The sequence below is a fragment of the Polypterus senegalus genome, chromosome 12, assembly GCF_016835505.1.
Source record: "Polypterus senegalus isolate Bchr_013 chromosome 12, ASM1683550v1, whole genome shotgun sequence".
NCBI lineage: Eukaryota > Metazoa > Chordata > Cladistia > Polypteriformes > Polypteridae > Polypterus > Polypterus senegalus.
In genome coordinates this window covers 151,000,119-151,021,993 of record NC_053165.1, presented here as the reverse complement: position 1 = coordinate 151,021,993, position 21,875 = coordinate 151,000,119, and the positions used below count along the sequence as shown (strand labels likewise).

The window sequence follows — 21,875 nt, the reverse complement described above, 5'->3', positions numbered from 1 at the left end:
TCTTTTAACACTGATATCACAACTAGGGCAAAAATCATGTTGTAGTTCACAAGAATGTTTTCCTAATTAATTTTATGCAACAACAAGAACAAAGATACCAAAACAGCATGATGTTCACTTTCAAAATTTTACACGGTGTAAATACAAATTTAATTGGCATGTCCCTACCATATGTGATGTTGTGATTAATTTCTGCTCTTCTTAAAGATTCATCCAGAACATCATACATTAGTTCACTTGCACTGTAAATTTAAAAGAAACATTGAAATGGGTGTTACAGATGGATGTTCTTGAAATTATCAATGCAGCATAGTACTTTCAAATATGCTATACATTTCAGGTCAAATATACTGTACTTTACAAAAAATTCTTTATAAAAAAATTACAAAGTGTCTTTCCTTGTGAAGCACAAATTTACAGGTACACCTCTTTATATATATTATCTGTAGAATGTGAACACAGTTTGTCAATTATTTACTCAGGATCCCAAAGTGAGTCAGGGTTGGGGATTGTCATTTTATGTACAGTACAGACATTTAACCAATAAGCTACACTGCCTGATATTATGTCTCCAAAATGAGATCAATTGTACATTTCAAAGTTAAATATAACTTAATTGAGAAAAAATGCACCTTCATCTAAAACTGAAACTGAATATTTACTTTTCATCATTTTTAAAGAACAAAAAACATGGACTTTTGCAGATCAAAGACACTGAAAAAGCTAAATGTCACGCTACAGTTTTACCTTTGATCATCCTTTCCCAGTAAGGCCAAAATTCTCAGTAGTTGAATCTGTAACCATGGTGCTGGGACACTGTGGTAATTGAAGTCCACTGGGAGTTTTCCTCCAACAACCTGTTTTAGAATTGCCACAAAGCTCCCTGTCAAATCTTTATAGCCATCTGGACAATCCTGAAACAGTGAGATAAGTCAAGAGGCATTATAAATGGTGGTGCAAAGACAGCCAGTGTGTTTGTTTGGTATATAAAATACAAAATAATAAGTCACAATAAAGTAAACCAGATCCAATAATAGTTTGTGCTATCTGTACAAAAATCCAACAGCATTTCCTTCAGATATTTATTGCTAGTGTTGAACACTGTATACATATAAACTTGAACTGAATACAAAACGAACAATGAATTTATTTAAATCCTATGCTTTTCAATACAATATTAAGCATTGGCCAAACCAGCTCCACTTCTGATGAGCTTTTAATTTATAGCACACACTGTGCTTTAGCTTCACTTATATACATTGAGCAGGCAAGATTGAACTGATAAAAAAATAATTATACAACACAGTAAATATGTTAAACATCCTAAAAAAGAAGGTGTGCCACAGTGAAACATTTTTATTATTTTTTTCTTCTCTAACTTTATTTCACCACCTAACCAACTTTTAAACAAGGCAAGTGGCAGAATTTTATTCCAAATATGATTCAAATTAGGGAATGTATGTTCTTCAGGCAAGATGAAGTCTACATCTTGTCTGAAGAAGGGTCCTGAACAACCTAAAAAGCTTGCATATTGTAATCTGTTCAGTTAGCCAATAAAAAGTGTCATTTTGCTTGACTTCTCAGTACTGTTAACAATATTTATTTTAAAAGCATGAATTCAATGAATAACGAGTGAATGCATGGTGATTCAAAGGTTAACACTGTTGCGTTACAGCTCTAAAGTACGGGGTTTGTACATTTCCCCCATGCCTGTAGAAGTTACTCTGAGGAGTATTTGTATTTCAATTTAATTTCTTATAGATATGTATATTATTTTAGCAGGTGACTCTAAACTAGCCCAGTATGACTATGCTATGTATTAGTAATTACAAGAGGATACTCTGAAATGTGTATGCACTGTTTTAATAATTGTTTCACACATTGCGCCAAAACAGTGCAAAGATAGGAAGCAGTTGTCTCAGTCCTAAATGGGTTATAAAACAAATAGATAAATAGCAAAGCTAGAGTGCTGTCTTCATTGGTGACTCTAAACTGGCCCCATATGAGTGAGCGTATCCTGTGAGTAGATGATGCTGGTCCAAGGCTGGCTCTTGCCATACTTCAGATATTGCCAGAATAACACTAACCCGACCTCATAACCCTGAAGTTGATTAAGTCATGGATTTACCAATTTCCATACAAAACATTTTCTAATAGTATAACAAATCCAACCTTAATCATTTGCTGATATATCTGCAAGGATGATATCATGACTCCAGGATCTCTGTCACAAAGTGCTTTCCGAAATTTGTCATGAATATGCTGGACTTGATTTGGAGCAATTAAATAAAACTTGTATAGTGCAAGCACAGCTTTTCTTCTGATTATCTCCCTGCAAGAAAAACAAACATTTTTTACTGAGCAATTTATTCAAGAAACTTAAAGATAGGTGTTAGAAGCCTGCTCAATCATAGAGGCAATACTTAAACGACCATGGTAACGGTTCTTTGTTATGTTCAGTAGAATTATTTATGAGAGAAATGTTGGAAGCTGGCAATAGTTAATTCAGTCCAATTCATATTATATGGAAGTGGAAATGATGCAATCTCATAGTAATTTTAGGTCTCCTGTTTTTATGAACATGACACGTTATTTAATACGGAGATTTTTGATCCAATGTAAAGGCTCTCTCTAAATATTGCATGTACATTTAGAATATCACAGAATGGAAACATTTACAGTGGACCAAATGAGTCTGAGATTAGTAAAAAAAGTTTTCTTTGCAAACCCCAGAAAAGAGTCATCCACTGACTCGAATTAAAAGAAGACCATATGAAGAAAGTTGGTTGGTTCAAATTCCATGTCTTAGAAATCTTTAGCAACCTGATTTGGATCTACAATATCAAGGCCAAACAGGCAGGCACAAGAGACCCTTGACATAAAGACTGTTAAATGAATATATGTCTTATGTAGTTTGCTGTGTATATACATGCATTAAAACTTTTTGTCATTCTAGTGATGCTGTGTCTGCAGTACATTGTGTGTTTAATACTTGTATACATTTAATATTAATTTTGATCACAACAGTCCTGATTTCTCTCTTAACATACAAATGATTAACAGCCTTATCGTTTACCTACTGCGCTAGCCCCAAAAATCATTGACATCTTAATACAGCTTACTGATGTTAAAAATAAATGTTCTTCGCATACAGCACATTTTGTTTGCATATATATTCACTTTAAATACTAGCATACATTTTCAAGTGAAAAAATAAAGCTTTTCCAGAGAGGCTCTGATGCTTGACAGGAAACTGCTTAAGTATTTATTTGTAGTTATTAATAAAAAAAGCATTTTAATCAGCAATGTACATAAAATAACACATGAAGCAGATATGTTTTTATATAAATAGTTCAAAAATGTACAAACATCTATACTAATAAAAGGCGCCCTCACTCACTCACTCATCACTAATTCTCCAACTTCCCGTGTAGGTAGAAGGCTGAAATTTGGCAGGCTTATTCCTTACAGCTTACTTAAAAAAAGCAGGTTTCATTTCGCAATTCTACACGTAATGGTCATAACGGTCGATAACATCCGCCATGTTGAACTTTCTTATTTATGGCCATCTTCACGAAATTTGGTAGGTGGCTTCCCTGCGCTAACCAAAACCGATGTACGTACATATTTCGGTGGTATGACGCCACTGTCGGCTGCCATATTGAACTTTCCAACGTCACTAATTCTCCAAATTCCCATGTAGGTAGAAGGCTGAAATTTGGCAGGCTCATTCCTTACAGCTTACTTACAAAAGGTAAGCAGGTTTCATTTCGAAATTCTACACGTAGCGGTCATAACGGTTGACAACGTTCGCCATGTTGAACTTTCTTATTTATGGCTCCATCTTCACGAAATTTGGTAGGTGGCTTCCCTGCGCTAACCAAAACCGATGTACGTACTTATTTCAGTGGTATGATGCCACTGTTGGCCGCCACATTGAAGTTTCCAATGTCACTAATTCTCCAACTTCCCGAGTAGGTAGAAGGCTGAAATTTGGCAGGCTCATTCCTTACAGCTTACTTACAAAAGGTAAGCAGGTTTCATTTCGAAATTCTACGCGTAACGGTCATAACGGTCGACAACGTCCGGCATGTTGAACTTTCTTATTTATGGTCCCATTTTCACGAAATTTGGTAGGCGGCTTCCCTGCGTTAACCGAAACCAATGTACGTACTTATTTCGGTGGTATGATGCCACTGTCGGCCGCCATATTGAACTTTTCAACGGTCTTTGTTACTTATAGGCCCATCTTCAAGAAATTTGGTACGCGGGTTCCCAACGCTAACTGAATCCTACTTACGCACATATATACATCCATAGCCTGCAGCTCGGTCACCGTGTGAGGCGGCATTGGGTCCCCCATCCCAACGCCTCCCACATTGTTGGCTGCCTGCCTATATAAGGCCATCCGTCGCTCCTGTCTCTACATTCCCTTCCTTGCTTCACCACAGGATTCACGTCTCCCTGCTGATAACTACGGCCTTTTTATTTAATCCATGGCTTCTCCGCTGTTTTATTGTTCATTTATTACAATTATAGTTATTGTGTAGGTATTTTAGACTACTTTACATTGTTCAGGTACCCATTTCCTTTATCATTCCAACCATACCCCTATTAATATGTCTATTGAGGTGATCACCATCGATCAAAGAACTGTCACTTACCGAGTGGTTTCCATGCCCGGAGATGGCACCTACCTTTTCCATTCTCTTTGTTACATATTGCACGGCCACATCAGGCTCACTCTTGATATCCGGAGGAACATTGTGTCTTATGTATTGAATGACTGGGACAGGTCCAAGGTGTGGACTGATGACGGTACAGGAGATAATTAGACTACACAGGAGCACTAGAAGAGTGAAATGCTTCACCTATGGATCTGCATGTGAGTTGATGGCTGCCGCTGAATTGTTCGGTTGTCACTTTCAAGTGTACCGAAATGGCCAAATATTTTACACCTTTCTACAACCACCAATGCCTCTTAAACATCTTAGATTCACAGGTGATGATTTCAGTAGTGGACACTTTGATGTTTATGAATGTTTAAACTCTTAAAAGCTGGATGTGAAGTCATTGAAGAAACCAGTTCTATGCTTACAGCACTTGACAGATGCCGAATGTCACGTCAACACAAGTCCTGCAAATACTGTTGTAATTGAAACAAACCATGAAACTCAAACCGATTATGACAGCAGCAATCCAAGCTTTGAGATTTGAAACAAGATTATTGTTCACATGGCCAACTGTACGTTGCATGCTCAAGAGTAAGCTCAGCACACACCTTGGTTATATTACAATGGGAGGGCCGAACTCAAATGTGGTATAGAAAGGGATCCTTAACAAATAATTATTGGTATATTTTCCCTCAGTTTAAAAAGGTTTAATTTTTTTCTTAATAAAAATTTTAAGGCAGTACTTTGCCACTGCGAAGCGCAGGTATTTTGCTAGTATTTAAATATTTCTAAGGATATTCAAACATTTGAAAGCAGCAACCGGCATGTAGGCATACTACATAACAGTATGCGTCAGCAGTCAGCACAGATTAATGGCATTTTTTAATGGTGCCACCTTACACAGTTTTCTTTTGTTTTATAGAATGAATATCTTACCACCTGGACTGCATCATTCTACCAGAGTAAGAGGAACCTGCGAGTATGCTGTGACAAAAGCAACTTTTCAAATTTGTACTGCTGCTCAGAAAAAAATCAATTCAGGATTTAATAGTAAAAAGCAAAACAACACTTTTGAATACAGTAATCCCTCCTCGATCACGGGGGTTGCGTTCCAGAACCCCCCGCGATAGATGAAAATCCGTGAAGTAGAAACCATATGTTTGTGTAGTTATTTTTATATATTTTAAGCCCTTATAAACTCTCCCACACTGTTAACATTATTAGAGCCCTCTAGACATGAAATAACACCCTTTAGTCAAAAGTTTAAACTGTGCTCCATGACAAGACAGAGATGACAGTTCTTTCTCACAATTAAAAGAATGCAAATAGATCTTCTTCTCTTCAGGAGCAGAGAATTTCAGAGAGAGAGAGAGAGAGCGCTCGCAAAGAAAAGCAAACAATCAAAAAGTGTGCTTTTAAGTTTGCCACGGCATTTTTTAGAGGAGTGTTAGTATCTTCTAAGCAAACAGCCTCTGTGCAAACAGCCCCTCTGCTCACATCTCCTCCGTCAGGCGCAGAGAACGTCAGAGAGAGAGAGAGCGAGATTAAAGCAAACAATCAAAAAATCAATAGTGTGCTTTTGGAAGCGGCATTTCTTAGAGGTGTGTCCATATCCACTAGGCAAACAGCTTCTGTGCAAACAGCACCTCTGCTCACAGCCCCTCCATCAGGCGCAGAGAATGTCAGAGAGGGTGAGGTAGAGGCAGAGACAAGCAAACAATCAAGCTCCGCGCGGGATGCATATCTTATAGCATTGAGGAGTTTCAGTTAATATGTAATACATGCTCTGATTGGGTAGCATCTAAGCCATCCGCCAATAGCGTCCCTTGTATGAAATCAACAGGGCAAACAAACTGAGGAATTAAAAGACCCATTGTCTGCAGAAATCCGCGAACCAGCGAAAAATCCATGATATATATTTAGATGTGCTTACATTTAAAATCCGCGATAGAGTGAAGCCGCGAAAGTCGAAGCACGATATAGCGAGGGATTACTGTATTTTTTCAGTTTATAACATACATAGCTACAATTACATATTTCAAGGAATATGTATGTAAACAGCAAGCAGCATGATGGACTGATTCTAAAACTGTTAACAACACTAGTCCATAAGCATTTTTATAGTTTGTGAATGGCTGCCACACACAAAACAATGGCATTTCATTCACTTTTGCCTTGCTGCATGAGCATCCTTTTACCTGCCAATCTGTGTACTTTATTAGTATTTGTGTCATTAACCATCTCTTGTGCTGCCTTTCACAGTGGGGTAGCAACTCCTTTCTCATTTTGTTTACAGTTCTGTAAGGAACAGGTTTGTCTTTTTGGCAAGTAGCTTACTTGCCATGATAAGTGATGTGAAAATATTATCTCAGACTGTCTATCCCTGGTCATCAAGTGGGATCGTTCTCCCAACAGGGAGTAGTATGAGGTGTATAACTTTTATTAGTTCAGCAGCTATTCAAAATTAGATGCAATACTTTTATGGTTTTGCTTGACTTACACAAAGTAAAAGGGCATGAGCACGTCATAGTGAACAACTGCTCATCAACGGTTATGTTCTACTCTTACTTGTAACACATGGTGCAGTTCTGCACAAACTGTCAAACATATGATATAGCTGCCAATCAGTCAGTATTTAAAGCACAGCCAGCATCAGTTTGACATTTGGAAGAAGAACACACAAAATAGTACACTGTGGACAGAGCAAGTCACTAGTGAAGAATGCACTATTTTCTAGATGTCCTCAGATGAGAGGCAGCAATACACATTTGGGAAGTAATGTTCAAAAATGTCTATTACATCGACAGGAGAGGATTTGTTGAAGTAAAAAGGATATGCAAGAGTGGTCAAGGGCAATGTGAAGGAGAGACACAGCAATTTACACCTGGGTACCAGCATTCAAAGATCAAAGCCATTGCTTATGGCAGCAAAACAATGTCTTTTTTGAAAAAAAAAAAAATATATATATTTATCAATCACGTTCTTATTATTCATACAGGCATACACTATTGGTTCATAGTGCATTTAACTTTACATTTCACTCCAGTTATGAAAAGTTCTCACTTTACTCAATCAAGGGGATTGTACAGCTAACATTTCTTTCCTACATATTACCCATTTATTATTTTTTAATCCACCCCCTCTGGGAAACACTAATATAACTTAGCAGCAGCACTTAAACAGAACTGTTCATAAACTGAAACCCACTTTATTTAGCAGGCTTAAAAATGAACAGAAAAGAGACCAGATTTTTTGCTGTCAAAATACAAAGATAAACTAGCAAAATTATTTAACTTCACACTGTAACTGAATCTCTGCCCTAGTGTGAAGAGAAATATATCACACAAGCTAATAAGATACAGTATGAATATAAATCAGAATTTTTTTTTTCTTACAATACTAATTCACCATAAATTACCACAGAGAACTGTTTGGACTATATTAAACAAACTTGGAAGGAAATTATACTTTAAAATGGGACAGGTTTGCTCTGAAAAATGAATAAATGTATTAAAACAATGCTGCAGATATTTTGTATTACACAATTTTCATAGCTCATATTTGAAAAAATAAAAATAAAAAACTTCCATGATTAACATTAGAAATAAAAGGGGGGCATTAGGGAATACAGTAAAATATTGAAATTAGTGAAATAATTACAGTATTGAATATTGGGTTTACTTATATATAGATGTATTTCTGCATTAAATATGACTCATTTATTTTATAACTAAGACAAATTTTTAGTTACCAACAATTATATGTGCTTACTTTGAATGCTGCAGTTTTTCTTCAACCAGTGGCAACACAGCTGGGATCATATCTTTTGGAAAAATTTGACTGGCTATAGTTAAAGCCATACAAACTTCTACAAGATTGGTACTCTGCAAATCCTAAAGGAAAAAACAAACCAAGAAGAGATGGGCTGATAATGATTTTATTAGAAACTTCAATGTTGATAGTTAAATTTGTTAATGCAGTAAAATACCTTTAATACTGTATTTACAAGAAGAAGAAGCAGTTCATGATTTTCATTCAAAAATAAAGAAACTGCTAGGTAACCTAAAAGTAAACAAACACATTAAAAAAGGCTTGCTTGCATAATGTTTCATTTTATTACAGTTATGTTAAAATTGCCAACATAAAAAATTTTGATAGCACAAAGCCTACAGGGAACAGCTTTATTAGATTATGTAATGCACCAAAATACAGTATATACTTATCATACTTACTGGAAATGCATAAAAAAATATACATAAGCACACATGGACACAAGAAAGAAAAACAATATATGATTTGATAATGAGCCTTACCCACTCTTTTTTCCAATAGGCTGCCCTGCTGTGCTAGTTTAATTGCATGTATATAGCCAAAAGAGGTGTCATAACCAAGCATTTCACAGTAAATCATTCTCACCATTATCTCCTTCATCTGTCTCTGAAACATACAAAAAGTCAAATGTTCAGTAAAAACTAGAGGTTAAAAAGTTAAAAAATATTTCAAATCCACTCATCACTGTTGATTGGAACACACTCAGCAGGCAAAACTAGAGTCATATTTTACTTATGGAGGGGAAAGTCACAAATACAGTAGGATGTACAGTATTTCTTATGCAAGTTTAATGTTTCTTGAAACACATTAAAATTACATCTCCTGAGTTTTTCTAGTTATGGAATAACCTAATTGACTTTATTTATTATCCTCCACATTAAAAAAAATAAAACTCACTCAAAAAAAAGATGCTGGGAAAAATACCACCTCAGTTAACTGCATATATCTACATTTTTGGAGGACTTCAGGAGCTAGAGTGTGAGATCTATTAAATACACAAAAAGAAATGGCAGCTAATTCCAAGTATATATTTATATTACGCCGATGTATATAATTTGATAAAACAAAAGATTATAAAATAAACAATGAATCCTAGCGAAGTTGCCATTATCATACAGAATTTACTGTCATTAAGTAAATAATGCAACATCAGAATTAGAAATTATCCTAACCTGTGTATTTTTGGGGGATTTGGAAGGAAAACTCGAGTACCAACACTTGTGATAAAGCTCACACAGACACAGGAAGAATGTGTAATCTACAAACGTATTATATCTGGGCATGGAATTCAAACCCAGGTTGCTGTAACCATAAGGCGACAGTGCTGTACAATATGGAACTGTGCCACACCATAAATAAATACTTCATAATAACTGTCAACAGAAGCAAATGCAATTTCATTTTTATCCTTTGTGTGAAAAACATATACTCTTAAATTTAAATTGGCAGGTCACTAATCAACTTCTGGTAGTTCTTGCCTTGCCAAGAGGATGGAAAAGGTCCCATGATTCTTTAACGGAATATGCAAGTTTAGAAAATGCATAGATGGGAGCTGAAGGGGATAGGAAAGTTTAAGAACATGTGGTTTTCTTTGCAAGCACTTTTTAAAGCACATCTTTGTAACTCCATTCTTTAAACAGGCTCCATTTAGTCACTGATTTTCTAAGACTGCTTTTTGATCCCGATAGGAGTGTGTTTTAGTGTATTTTCTGCCTTGTACCCAGGACCACTGGACAGGGTTCAGCTTCACCATGACCCAGAAATGAATTAACCAGAACTGGAAATGTTACAGTATGATTTCTTTTAATAGACTTCAACATCCAAAGTTATACAAGAGGGGAGACATTACTTCATTAGATAAATTAGATATTATATCAGTAATAAAATGTCACTATAAAGAAATGCCATTGATACATGACTTTGTAAAGAAACATATTTTAGCTTAATTTTCCAATAGCTGCACTGCTTGCTATCACCGGAAACTAAGAAGAAATACAGAAGCAAGGCAAAAGTAAACGTGAACACTTGGGGTTCTTATCTGTATATGTACCCAAAATGCCCATGTTAATACAAAAACAGAAACTGGGAATTAAATGTTTAATTTTTCTATGTCCTTTATGTAAGAGAAAAAGAAATATAAATGTATGTAATGTTTCAAAAAGAGGATGTGTAACTTCTGCAATCCAGTTTGCTGTCAAATATAATAAAGAATGTCACTATATAATGTTATGAAAGAGACAACCTTTGTAAAAATATCCTAGGACAAAAAATTCCTAATTGTTTTCACTTTCAATTTTGGCACAATTTTTCAATTTTGCAAGTGAATGTTGCTATGGGCCCAGGAAGGAATCGCTTAATCAAGAAAGCCAGAACACAAGACTGCAACAGCAACACAACTTAGTCACGCAGCTGAACGAATGTCAAAGTTAAGTCACTCACGCACTGGTGATATATGAATAGCACGTGGACCAACTGAAACTGTGGTGTTTTATTAAAACAATTTTAGAAAAAAAAAAAGATTTTCTTACCAGTGTTGTGTGAGGGGAAGAAATTTGTTCTTTGATTGTCGACAGCTCCTTTTTTATTAGTTTTGATTCTTCCTATATGGAAACAATATAAGAAAAAATGTTTTTGTGTTAAGAATGGGCCCTTCCATTTATCACAGCTTATCAAAGATAACCAGGTCCCAAATGTACTACAGTACTTTCATTTATGCTGTTAATTTACATGATGACGAAAATTGCAGTTGCTGGCATGGGGCAATATTTTCAAAACAGCATTTTGCCCAGTTTCTGTCTGTACTGTACTCTGTACTGCTTTTGTTTAATAGCTGATGATTTTGAAAAAATATCTGGCAAGTAGCTTACTGTTTAGAAAGAGTTTTTTGGAAAAATATTTATCCTTGAGAGAAAAGGAAAAAATGATCAACCCTAAAAGAGTTAATAACTCAAACCTTTATCATACCAAATATCAAAATAACACTTTCAGCATAAGCTGAGAACAATATGCAAAACAAACTCGGACCCAACAAGTTATGAAGCTGGGTTCATTTTAACAGTGCACCTGCACTACATGCTAGGTTCACATCAAACCAGGGTTCAGATTCAACTCCTACATTCAACATGATTGAATGGAAATACCTTTTTACTACATTGTTGAGAAGTTTGGGTTTGGCCCGGACATTTGTGCATGGATTAAATTACTGTATAGTAACCCAGAAGCTTCAGTTTGCATCAACAACATTTGCTCAGACTACTTTAAACTAGAACATGGTACTAGACAAGGATGCCCCTTGTCACCGCTGCAGTTTGCAATTGCCATTGAACCACTGGCAATACATTGTCGAAATACTGATCAGATAAAGGGGATTATCAGAGAAGGACTGGAACAGAAAATTTCATTATATGCAGATGATATGGTACTGTATATATCGGACCCAGAAAATTCTGTGCCTGCAGTCTTAACAGCACTCACAGAATTTCAAAACATCTCTGGTCTCAGAATTAATCTGAATAAAAGTGTACTCTTTCCAGTGAACTCTCAAGCATATAATATTAGATTAGATACCCTACCTTTTATCATTGCAGAACAGTTTAAATACCTCGGGGTAAACATCACAAGTAAACATAAAGCTCTTTATCAACAAAATTTCGCCGTCTGCATGGAAAAAATTAAGCAAGACTTTCATAGATGGTCAACCCTTCATCTCACACTAGCTGGAAGAATTAACACTGTTAAGATGAATATTCTTCCTAAGCTCCTTTTTTTATTTCAAAACATTCCAATATACATTAATAAATCATTCTTTAAGCAATTAGATTCAACAATAACCTCATTTACTTGGAATTCAAAACATCCACGCATCCAAAGAGCGACCCTACAAAGACAAAAGGCAGAAGGCAGCATGGCTCTACCTAATTTCCAGTTTTATTACTGGGCAGCAAATAAGGCGATAAGAACCTGGACACAAATAGAAAGAAGAACATACACAGGCTTGGTCCGCAATAGAAGTAAAATCCTGCAGTATTTCTTTGTATTCCTTGCTCTGTGCTCCAATAAACACACGCTATCGGCAATATACTAATAACTCAATTGTGCTCCACTCACTTAGAATCTGGAACCAATGTAGAAAGCATTTTAAGATGGAGAAGCTTCTATCTGTGGCACCTCTGCAAGAGAACCACCTCTTTCAACCTTCACAAACATATGCAGTTTTTAATATCTGGAAAAAATTGGAATTAACTTGCTTAGAGATCTTTATATAGACAACGTCTTTGCATCCTATGAACAATTACATTCCAAATTTAACATTCCAGCTACACATTTCTTTCACTATCTTCAAATCAGAAACTTTGTTAAACAGAACCTTCCAGATTTTCCTCATCTTGCACCCTCATCCATGCTGGAAAAAATATTGCTCAATCTCAAGGACTTAGCATCTCTACAATATATAAAATCATTTTACAATCCCTCCCTTTCAAAGATCCAAGAGGACACTGGGAAAAAGATGTCTTAATCAATATATCAGAAAAGGAGTGGAAAGTAGCAATGCAGAGAATTCACTCAAGCTCCATATGTGCAAAGCATACAATTATACAACTTAAAATTATATATCGAGCACATCTGTCTCGACTAAAACTCTCCAAAATGTTTCCAGGCCAGGATCCAACCTGCGAACGCTGCAATCAAGTCCCAGCCTCACTGGGTCACATGTTCTGGGCCTGCACCAAATTAACATTATTCTGGACAAAAATTTTAATTACCTTTCAGACAGCCTTGGACTCACAATCCCTCCTAACCCATTAACAGCTGCGTTTGGAGTTCTTCCAGATGGGTTTAAAGTGGAGAAGGACAAACAAATTGTGATTGCATTTACTACACTTTAGGCATGCAGACTCATTCTGATAAACTGGAAGAACCCAAACTCTCCTCTTTTAAGTCAGTGGGAAACCGATGTGTTATACTATTTAAAATTGGAAAAAATCAAATACTTGGTTAGAGGACCCATACAGACTTTTTTCAAAACATGGCAGGATCTAATCAGTAATATTTTAAAATGAGCTCATAAAGCACAGAGAATTTATTAATTTAGGTATGGTTACAAGCCTTAAATTTCACGCCGTTTGGCTTGCTCTCTCTCTTGGGGGTGGGGATCGATTTGTTCTTAACTCAATTTTTCTTTTTGTAAAAACTTGATTGATTTGTATGGATTGCAATAAAATTAATAAAAAAAATATATATATAAAAAAACAAACGATTCAACTCCTACAACTTATGAAGAGTATTGATAAAGGGGGATGAGACACCAAGTATAGGGGTCGGGGAAGAAATCGGGGAAGAAATGTGTCTCTTGGTACAAAAGGAATTCTCTGCAGCTTAACATAAGGAAAACCAAGGAGATGGTTATTGATTTTCTACACACCTTAGAACCACCACACCTGGTCCCAAATCATGGAGAAGACGTAGAAGTGTTGACTGTATTCATTTTTTGTGAGAAGTGAAATCTTTGACACGTTCTATCACTCTGTGATGGCCAGTGTGTTTTTTGTTTTTTTTACACTGTGGTGTGCTGGGGAGGTAACATTGCTTGAAGAAAGTGCAACAGAATTAACAAGCTAATTAAAAGCAGCAGCCAATTCACATGCACATCATTAGGGATCATCAACCTGAAGCTAACCATGTTCAAGCCCAGCCAGTACTTGGATGGGAGACCGTTTAGGAGAAGTTTGAGCTGCTGCTGGAAGAGGTGTTGGTGAGGCCAGAAAGAGGCACTTACCCTGTGGTCTGTATGTGGATCCCAATACCCTCATGCAGTGATGGGCATACTGTTCTGTAAATATGGCACTGTCCAATGGATGAGATGTAAAACCAACGTCCTGACTCTCTGTGGTCATTAAAGATCCTTAGGTATCTTCTGAAAAGAGTAGGGCTTATTCCAATGTCCTGGATAAACTGCCCAACACAGCCCCATTCATTCTGCCCCTCTAATCATCCCTGGTCTCTAACTGGCTCTCACTCTTTCCCCTTCACCACCTAATAGCTAACTGGTGCAAACATGGCTGCTGTCACATCATCCAGGTGGGTACTGCATATTGGTGGTGGCTGAAGTCATTCCCTACTGTCTTAGTGCTTTCAATAATGAAAAACCACACACATATAAAAGCAATTGCTTAATTTTATTATTATTATTGTTAAGCAGGTGCAAGACTGCCAGACTCAGTAGGTGTTTCTTCCCACAAGCCATCAGACTACTAAACTCCCATCAACAACAAACAACATGCTGACCTGCTGGTACTGTTACATTCCTGAACACATACTGTATATTCAGAATCACAAACCTCCTGAAATGCTGTCATGTCTGTGCATTATGTAAAAGTTATTCACTACTTGGACACTTGTGTCTATTGGATTATAAATATATTCTGTCTGCTATGCTGCCTATTACGTCTATCAGTTGTAGTACAACATGCACTTGTTTGTATGTTTGTGTTTGTACATTGCGCTTAGAGAAACACAATTTTCATCAGCTGTGCACTTCTTGTTCTATGGTTTGAATGACAATAAAGTAAATCCCATCCAATTGTTAAAAGAACAGACTCAGTTATGGAGCTGGAGGTAATGGAGAATGAAGATACAACTGAGTGCGATCATGGACAATGTTACACATCCTTTGTATGACACACACACACACACACACACACACACACACACAGAGGACTTTCAGCCAAGAAGTGTGACAAGAAAGCTTAGGAGCTACTGAGGCTCCTTTATACCAGTGGCATTATGCCTTCAAACTGACTCAATGGGTCTGCCAAGTTTTCTTTCTTTCTTTCTTTCTTTCTTTCTTTCTTTTTAGGCATTCTGTTTTGTGTTCTGACACTAGTGTATATGTGCAGTATGTATGTATATGTGTGTATATATATGTATGTATATATGTATTTATATATATATGTATATAGTTAGCCAATAAAAAGTGTCATCTTGCTTGATTCTCACTTATCACATATTTAAAACCATTCTAGTAGCTCTTCTCCCGATTTACTCTCGTGTTGTTATTAATTTCTTATAATATGGAAAAATAATAATAATAAAGGTGCTTCCTATTGGAGACATCGCTTCACAATTGCATATCTTTTAAACATAACTCAAATTTACTTTAAATGTATATACAACGTAGTAAAATAAAAGCACGCTTTGTTGTAGCAGTTTTACGATTGAATGTTAAACAAAAAAAAATGCATGGAGCACTTACATGTTTAGATGTTAGCTCGGTGATATTCTTTATGAGACTTCCTAATTTTGAAGTGATGGAAAGTTTGCCTGCACCCGATTGGGAATCCAATGACAGGAGGCTCGGGAGAGCGGTAAGAGTCTTTTCAACCACATCACTCATCGCAACTCACCCCTTCCACACCAACGATGTCAAGTCAGAAAGAAATCAACATTCACGCAATGGCGTCCTTTCGTTTGCAATACAATAACAAAAAAATATATACTGCAGATTTTTTTCCCCCCAAAGTCTTCACATAGTAACCAGCGCCATTTTCAATGGGAAGCGACTTCCTGTTTATTTGAATTTAGAACTTTATTAGCAATGTACGAGAACTTTCTGTGTAAACGCTAGGGGGCAGCACAAGACTATCTTCGCGCCCAAACTCAAGGTGGTTTTTCTCCGAGATGGTTTCCTTTTTGTTTAAAAATGCAACACACAAAGGTAAAATGCAAATTCTTTTGAATTAGTAGTTTAAGTTTTATCATTATCAGTTTCAAAACCTTTTTGATAAGTATACTATATTGTTATATTTTTAGTTTTAGTAAGTTGATTACAAAAAAGTATCGCCGGAAACCAGCGCCTATTTATCTATCTATCTATCTATCTATCTATCTATCTATCTATCTATCTATCTATTATACAGTGCCTTATTCGCAGTATCTATCTATCTATCTATCTATCTATCTATCTATCTATCTATCTATCTATCTATCTATCTATCTATCTATCTATCTATCTATCTATCTATCTATCTATCTATCTTTGTGTCAGTCTATTATATAGTGCCTTTCATTTCATATCTATCTATCTATCTATCTATCTATCTATCTATCTATCTATCTATCTATCTATCTATCTATTATACAGTGCCTTATTCGCAGTACCTATCTATCTATCTATTTTTGTGTCAGTCTATTATATAGTGCCTTTCATTTCATCATTTCATATCTATCTATCTATCTATCTTTGTGTCAGTCTATTATATAGTGCCTTTCATTTCATATCTATCTATCTATCTATCTATCTATCTATCTATCTATCTATCTATCTATCGATCTATCTATCTATCTATCTATCTATCTATCTATCTATCTATCTATCTATTGTACAGTGCCTTATTTGCAGTATCTATCTATCTATCTATCTATAATGTAACAGGTTCTTTTCCTTTAGGAAACCAAACAATAAAACAGGCATGGTGACATATTATTAGTTATTAAAAATTAATACTGAAGGCTCCGAAGGCTACCTGCAGGTGACAACCCTTAATTAGAGGAACACTGTTATTCTGTCAAGGCTTCTTTTTGCAGCTTGTTGTATTAAAAAATTGCCCCTTGACTGTGGAAATGTAATGTTCAAGGGGCGATGACTATCCCCCCAAAAATCATTTGATCTCAGATAAGAGATGAACCGTGGCGAGATCTGAGTGTGACTGCACCTTTATGAAGATGTGCAATGGCAGGATAAAGCAGCTTGCTGATGCAGCAAATAACGAAGACCCCTTACAAGGAATGTAATGTGCTCCCTTGTTTGATTTATTTGATCTCTTTATCTTTCTTCTGCTACTTCACAATCACTGCATATCCTCAGAAATTTTGATATATATATTTTACACAAAAGGAAACTAATTTAAAACGGACAATAGTCAAGATTTCTGTTACAGCATAATTTCAGTTAAAATGTCTGATTATCAGAGGTCTGCAAAATTAAAGTCATAAAAATGGGTTTAATTGTGAATAGTTGTTTTGACTTGTATTCACTAACACAATAAAAAATATGATTAGAATGTTTCCATCACCTCACATTTAAATATAAAACTTTGAGACTCATATTGCAACCTAATCCCTTAAAACTTTAGTAGTATTTTTTTTCACAATTTCTTTACAATTTAGATCTTTATTGTAAATATATGAGTTATGACATCTTTTCAGTTATGGTAAACAACTTTTGTTTCCCATCCTATTACACTTTCTGAACAAATATGCCCTGGTCTAATGTTACTCGATTGTTTACCTGTTTTGTAAGTTGCTTTGGATAAAGGAATAAGCTAAGCAAATCAATGTAAATGTATTGTTACCTAAAATTTTAGAAATTATTTCTTCGGATGATACCCAAGCCTACTGTTCCAGATCATTTATTGCACCATCAATTCTTGCCTCAGTAATCAGTTTTATCTTTTGATAGCACTTTAATAAACTACTTTATTAATATGAAGCGGTGATCGCAGCACTTTATCTTGATCCATCAAGCTAGGTCTGATGATGTTTTTAGCACTAAGCTGTAGCTTTTTTGTAGCAGGCAATTTCTTCTGAACTCAATGTAAATTCTTGGCTCTTCTGTCTCATTAACAGAGAAAACATGGACAATTTGTATGCCCTGACTGCTCATCACTGTGTTCAATTCCAGGGATATTCCAATCTTATTATCAAGTAAATTGACTGTTGTGCTTTAAACATTGATTTTAATATTAGTGCATGTTAAATTCAAATTAATTATCATTAAAATAGAAAATTTTATAGTAATATAAAATGTTTTATACGTATTTTATATTATAACTAGCCATGTGCGCCCAACTACGTTGCGCGTGTTAAAGTTGTCTGTGAAGGGCTCCCTGTTTAAACGCGGCTGCCAGTCGTGAACTGGGCCCTTCATCGCACAGCATTATGATTTTTTATAAGGGAAACAAAATTATAAAAGAAAACCCCTGGATATTGATTGAACGGCCTACTCGGAATCACTGTCCGAATCGTAATTATGTGGTGGTGTTGGAGCATTTCTGCTTCTGTCCGTTCGCAGTCCATCTCGTTTTCATGATGCTGTCGTTTCCTCTCACGATGTCTTCTCAACCTTTCTCCAATCACGCAGGTTGCTTTGTGGCAATCCAAAGAGTAAAGCAATATACACGGAGCAATGGTTATAAAAGGGGGACACATAGGTATCCAGGCTCTTTAAAGCATAAATAAGAATCACTTCACTGACATGTGAGCAAGCCACGGTACAACTGTGAGACGCGCAGCACTCGCCGGCTACAACGTAACAATAATAATTTCTGGAACGTGCCGTTATGTTGTCATTCATTTTACCCACTGTCCTTCTTTCATTCATATGTTACGTAGGCACGTACCTTTTATCTTCGGCAATCTCATTCTCTAACCAGGCCTCAGGAGCTAACCAGCGTAACGCTGTCCACCACCCCTTTCGTTATTCCGGCACATTGTTGACATCCGTGAGTAACAACAAAGTACTAAACTGGAAGGTGGTCTACGCATGCGTGCAATTCACGGACAAACAAAGATCAAGATCTAAATGAAGATCTCTTTAGTTAATTTAAAGCACAACAATTTGTTTAGTTTGAATGTCTGTGTTTTGAGGTGTGACTGGCGTACTACAGTCTTCAGTAGTATAAGCCTGGAGGAGATTCTTAATGCAATGCCTATGTTTTAGCTGTCTCTCTACTGCCATCTAGTGCTTCTTCTTCTAATTCATTCGCGGACAAACAAAGATCAAGATCCAAATGAAGATTATATATAGAGATGCATAAACAATAAAAAAAGTAAAACTGACAACTACAAAAATGTGGTGGCTCTGAGACTAAGGATCTCCGCTGGTTTCCAGAAGGTTGTTGGTTCCAATCCCCGTCACTGCTGCACTGGGTCCTTGATCAAGGCCCTTAACCTACAGTTGCTCCAGGGCCACTATACAATGGCTGACCCCAAGTGGTATGTGAAAACTAGCAAATCCCTAATACAAGAAATTGTATAAGGCGAAATAAAGAACAACAAAAAAATGTTTTTCACTTTTGAATTCAGCACCCAAAAATATATCAAAATCACAAGTAACAATCAAAACAATTTTTTCAATGTATGCTCTTTAAGCCCCCACCCCCCAAAAAATGAAGTGCACCTTTTTACACCTCTAAGTAATTAGCTAAAGCTTTTCCTCTTGTAACACAAAATGATTTATTTGCTGTTTTATATGGGGCTTTTCTTTGGAAGCACTACCGGAAAACATTCATTCACTCATTTCTCTATTATTAGAGCCAGCTTTTTCTAATGTATGATGACAGAGAGTGGCTATCTGTCCTAGACAGCAACCCCATATGGGCACACTCTACTTTAATTTAAGGTAACAAACTCTGCTCCACTGTGCTGTCACACTAACAAAAACTAACTATTCTAATTACAACTAATGAAATGTAATGAGAACAGACTATTGTAAGCTCTAACCAACTTTAAGAAACACATATTTGTTACTGTTAATATCACACACAGGTTTAAGTGCCATAATCTACTGAGTCTGAATAAAGCACTTTATAATGAACATAATATGTAATGTGTTAAATAGCAAACTGGAACATTTATCTTATGGTGAGTTTCATCCTATAATAGACTGGCACCTCATCCAGGGATTGTCCCTACTCTGCACCCAATGCTTCCTGGGATAGACTCCAGCTCCCCCACAATCCTGTTCAAGATAAGCAGGCTTGAAAGTGGATTGTTTAATAGAGTTTCTTTCATAGTAGCCACTATCACAACCATTCTTTCATTTGTTTTGGTTATATTTAATGTATGTAGCGCCTTCAACTTTCACAGAGAGTGTCAGGTAAGAATCTCCACAATTGCTAGAATTTGTTCCTGGATATCTGTTTTAGAATACAATAGAAAAAGGAGGTTTTTGTTTTGGACATGTGAAATGACCATATGTATAATGCTCTAGGTCATTTTATTGTTCTTGCAGTGTCAAAATTTTCAGAACATTCACTATGCTGACAATGTCTTTGTAAAACTATTACAAACAACAGTAAATACACAAATGTAAAGCAAAAATAGAGTGTCCACACTTTGTAGCTTGAAAGTGGTATGCTATACATAACGTGAAATAACAATCTCACACCATCATAGTTAATTTCTTTGGACGTTCAAGTTGCTAAAGTATTTTATGTATTTCTGATATAAAAAGGAAGCCCTGGGAACAGATATCTTTAAGTTACAGTGAGCCTTTCATTCTGAGTGATGTTACAGGTGTCGTATTTAACAAAACTTAACAAATAATTAAACAAAGTTAGAATAAATGCTCCAAACTGTTTAACTGTTTAAATGACCTACACGGTAATCTATCTTTGTATTTAACTATCCCTCTGTTTATCTGTCTGTCTGAACATAAGTAATCTGCTGTGACACGCTGCCTGGCCTCGTCTGAAATTAATTTCAGATTGATGTTTAAAACTGTTTTAGAAAACGTAAGGATGGCTAACAAAGAGGAGAAGAACGAGGGTTGTTATCCGTGTATATAAAGAAGGAGGTGGTTCTTTAGGGGGGCACACGCATTCAGTCATTTTCTAACCAATTTAAACAGCAGCTGAAATCCGTGAAGCGTGTCTATCAGCGTGTTTATCAATCAAAAGGAAACCCAGTACTGTTTTTCTTTATTTTTTTCGGTGTTTGATTGACGCAGGTTTCGGAAAGCTGACGCACATGGGCGGATTTTCTCCAGAGTCCACCTCTTCCATTGGGCCGCTGCAGAGACTCAGCAACGCGAGTTCTTTTCCATGTCATAAAGCCGCTGGCAAACAATAGATTAGGCAGAGCCGCTAGCGTGTCTCTTTACCTGGTGATCGGATCTTTCCTTTTTTCATCAACAGATAACCGGATTTCAGGACCAGTGTGGTTGGACAGCTCCATACAGAACATTGTTCATCTCGTCTGCCGCAAAATCGAACTGTTGTGCATCGAGCACCGAAAGCCAGGGTCGCTACATTGAGAAATAAAGGCGATGGAATTGCAAAGTTAATTGGAGCTGTCCAGCAAATTGTCTTCCCTTAACTTGATTTCAATAATTCCTGATAGACCTCTGACAGAAAATATATACTGACCAACTAAAAAGCTAACATCAAGATTTTTTTGACAGATTGTTTTTCAGTTCTTTTGTGGATAGCGTTTAAAAGGATGGAATTGTTCGCCTTTGTCCAAATTTGTGTATTGCTTCTTTGCCAAGTCAGTGCTTTCCCCACACCTGAAGGTTCAGACGGTAAGTAGCAAACTGGGGAGAAAAAAATGTATATGGAAAGAAAGAAAGAAAGAAAGAAAGAAAGAACCAAT

At 36.2% G+C, this 21,875-nt stretch overlaps 2 protein-coding genes across 2 annotated transcripts in view; one reads left to right on the top strand and one right to left on the bottom strand.

The window, feature by feature from the left end:
* The window catches only part of ap4e1 (adaptor related protein complex 4 subunit epsilon 1), a 45,017-nt gene extending 28,970 nt beyond the window's left edge, over nt 1–16,047 (bottom strand). Inside the window, exons 1-8 of the mRNA XM_039770322.1 lie at nt 15,757–16,047; nt 11,033–11,104; nt 8,987–9,110; nt 8,662–8,735; nt 8,445–8,566; nt 2,173–2,332; nt 748–914; nt 169–242 (exon numbers count right to left, since the gene is read on the bottom strand). Coding sequence (XP_039626256.1) covers nt 169–242; nt 748–914; nt 2,173–2,332; nt 8,445–8,566; nt 8,662–8,735; nt 8,987–9,110; nt 11,033–11,104; nt 15,757–15,897 — 934 coding nt within the window. The 5' untranslated portion in view covers nt 15,898–16,047. The remainder of the gene's footprint in view (nt 1–168; nt 243–747; nt 915–2,172; nt 2,333–8,444; nt 8,567–8,661; nt 8,736–8,986; nt 9,111–11,032; nt 11,105–15,756) is intronic.
* A 111-nt stretch (nt 16,048–16,158) lies between these two features.
* scg3 (secretogranin III) overlaps nt 16,159–21,875 on the top strand; it is a 65,588-nt gene continuing 59,871 nt past the window's right edge. Inside the window, exons 1-2 of the mRNA XM_039770320.1 lie at nt 16,159–16,218; nt 21,419–21,804. Coding sequence (XP_039626254.1) covers nt 21,723–21,804 — 82 coding nt within the window. The 5' untranslated portion in view covers nt 16,159–16,218; nt 21,419–21,722. The remainder of the gene's footprint in view (nt 16,219–21,418; nt 21,805–21,875) is intronic.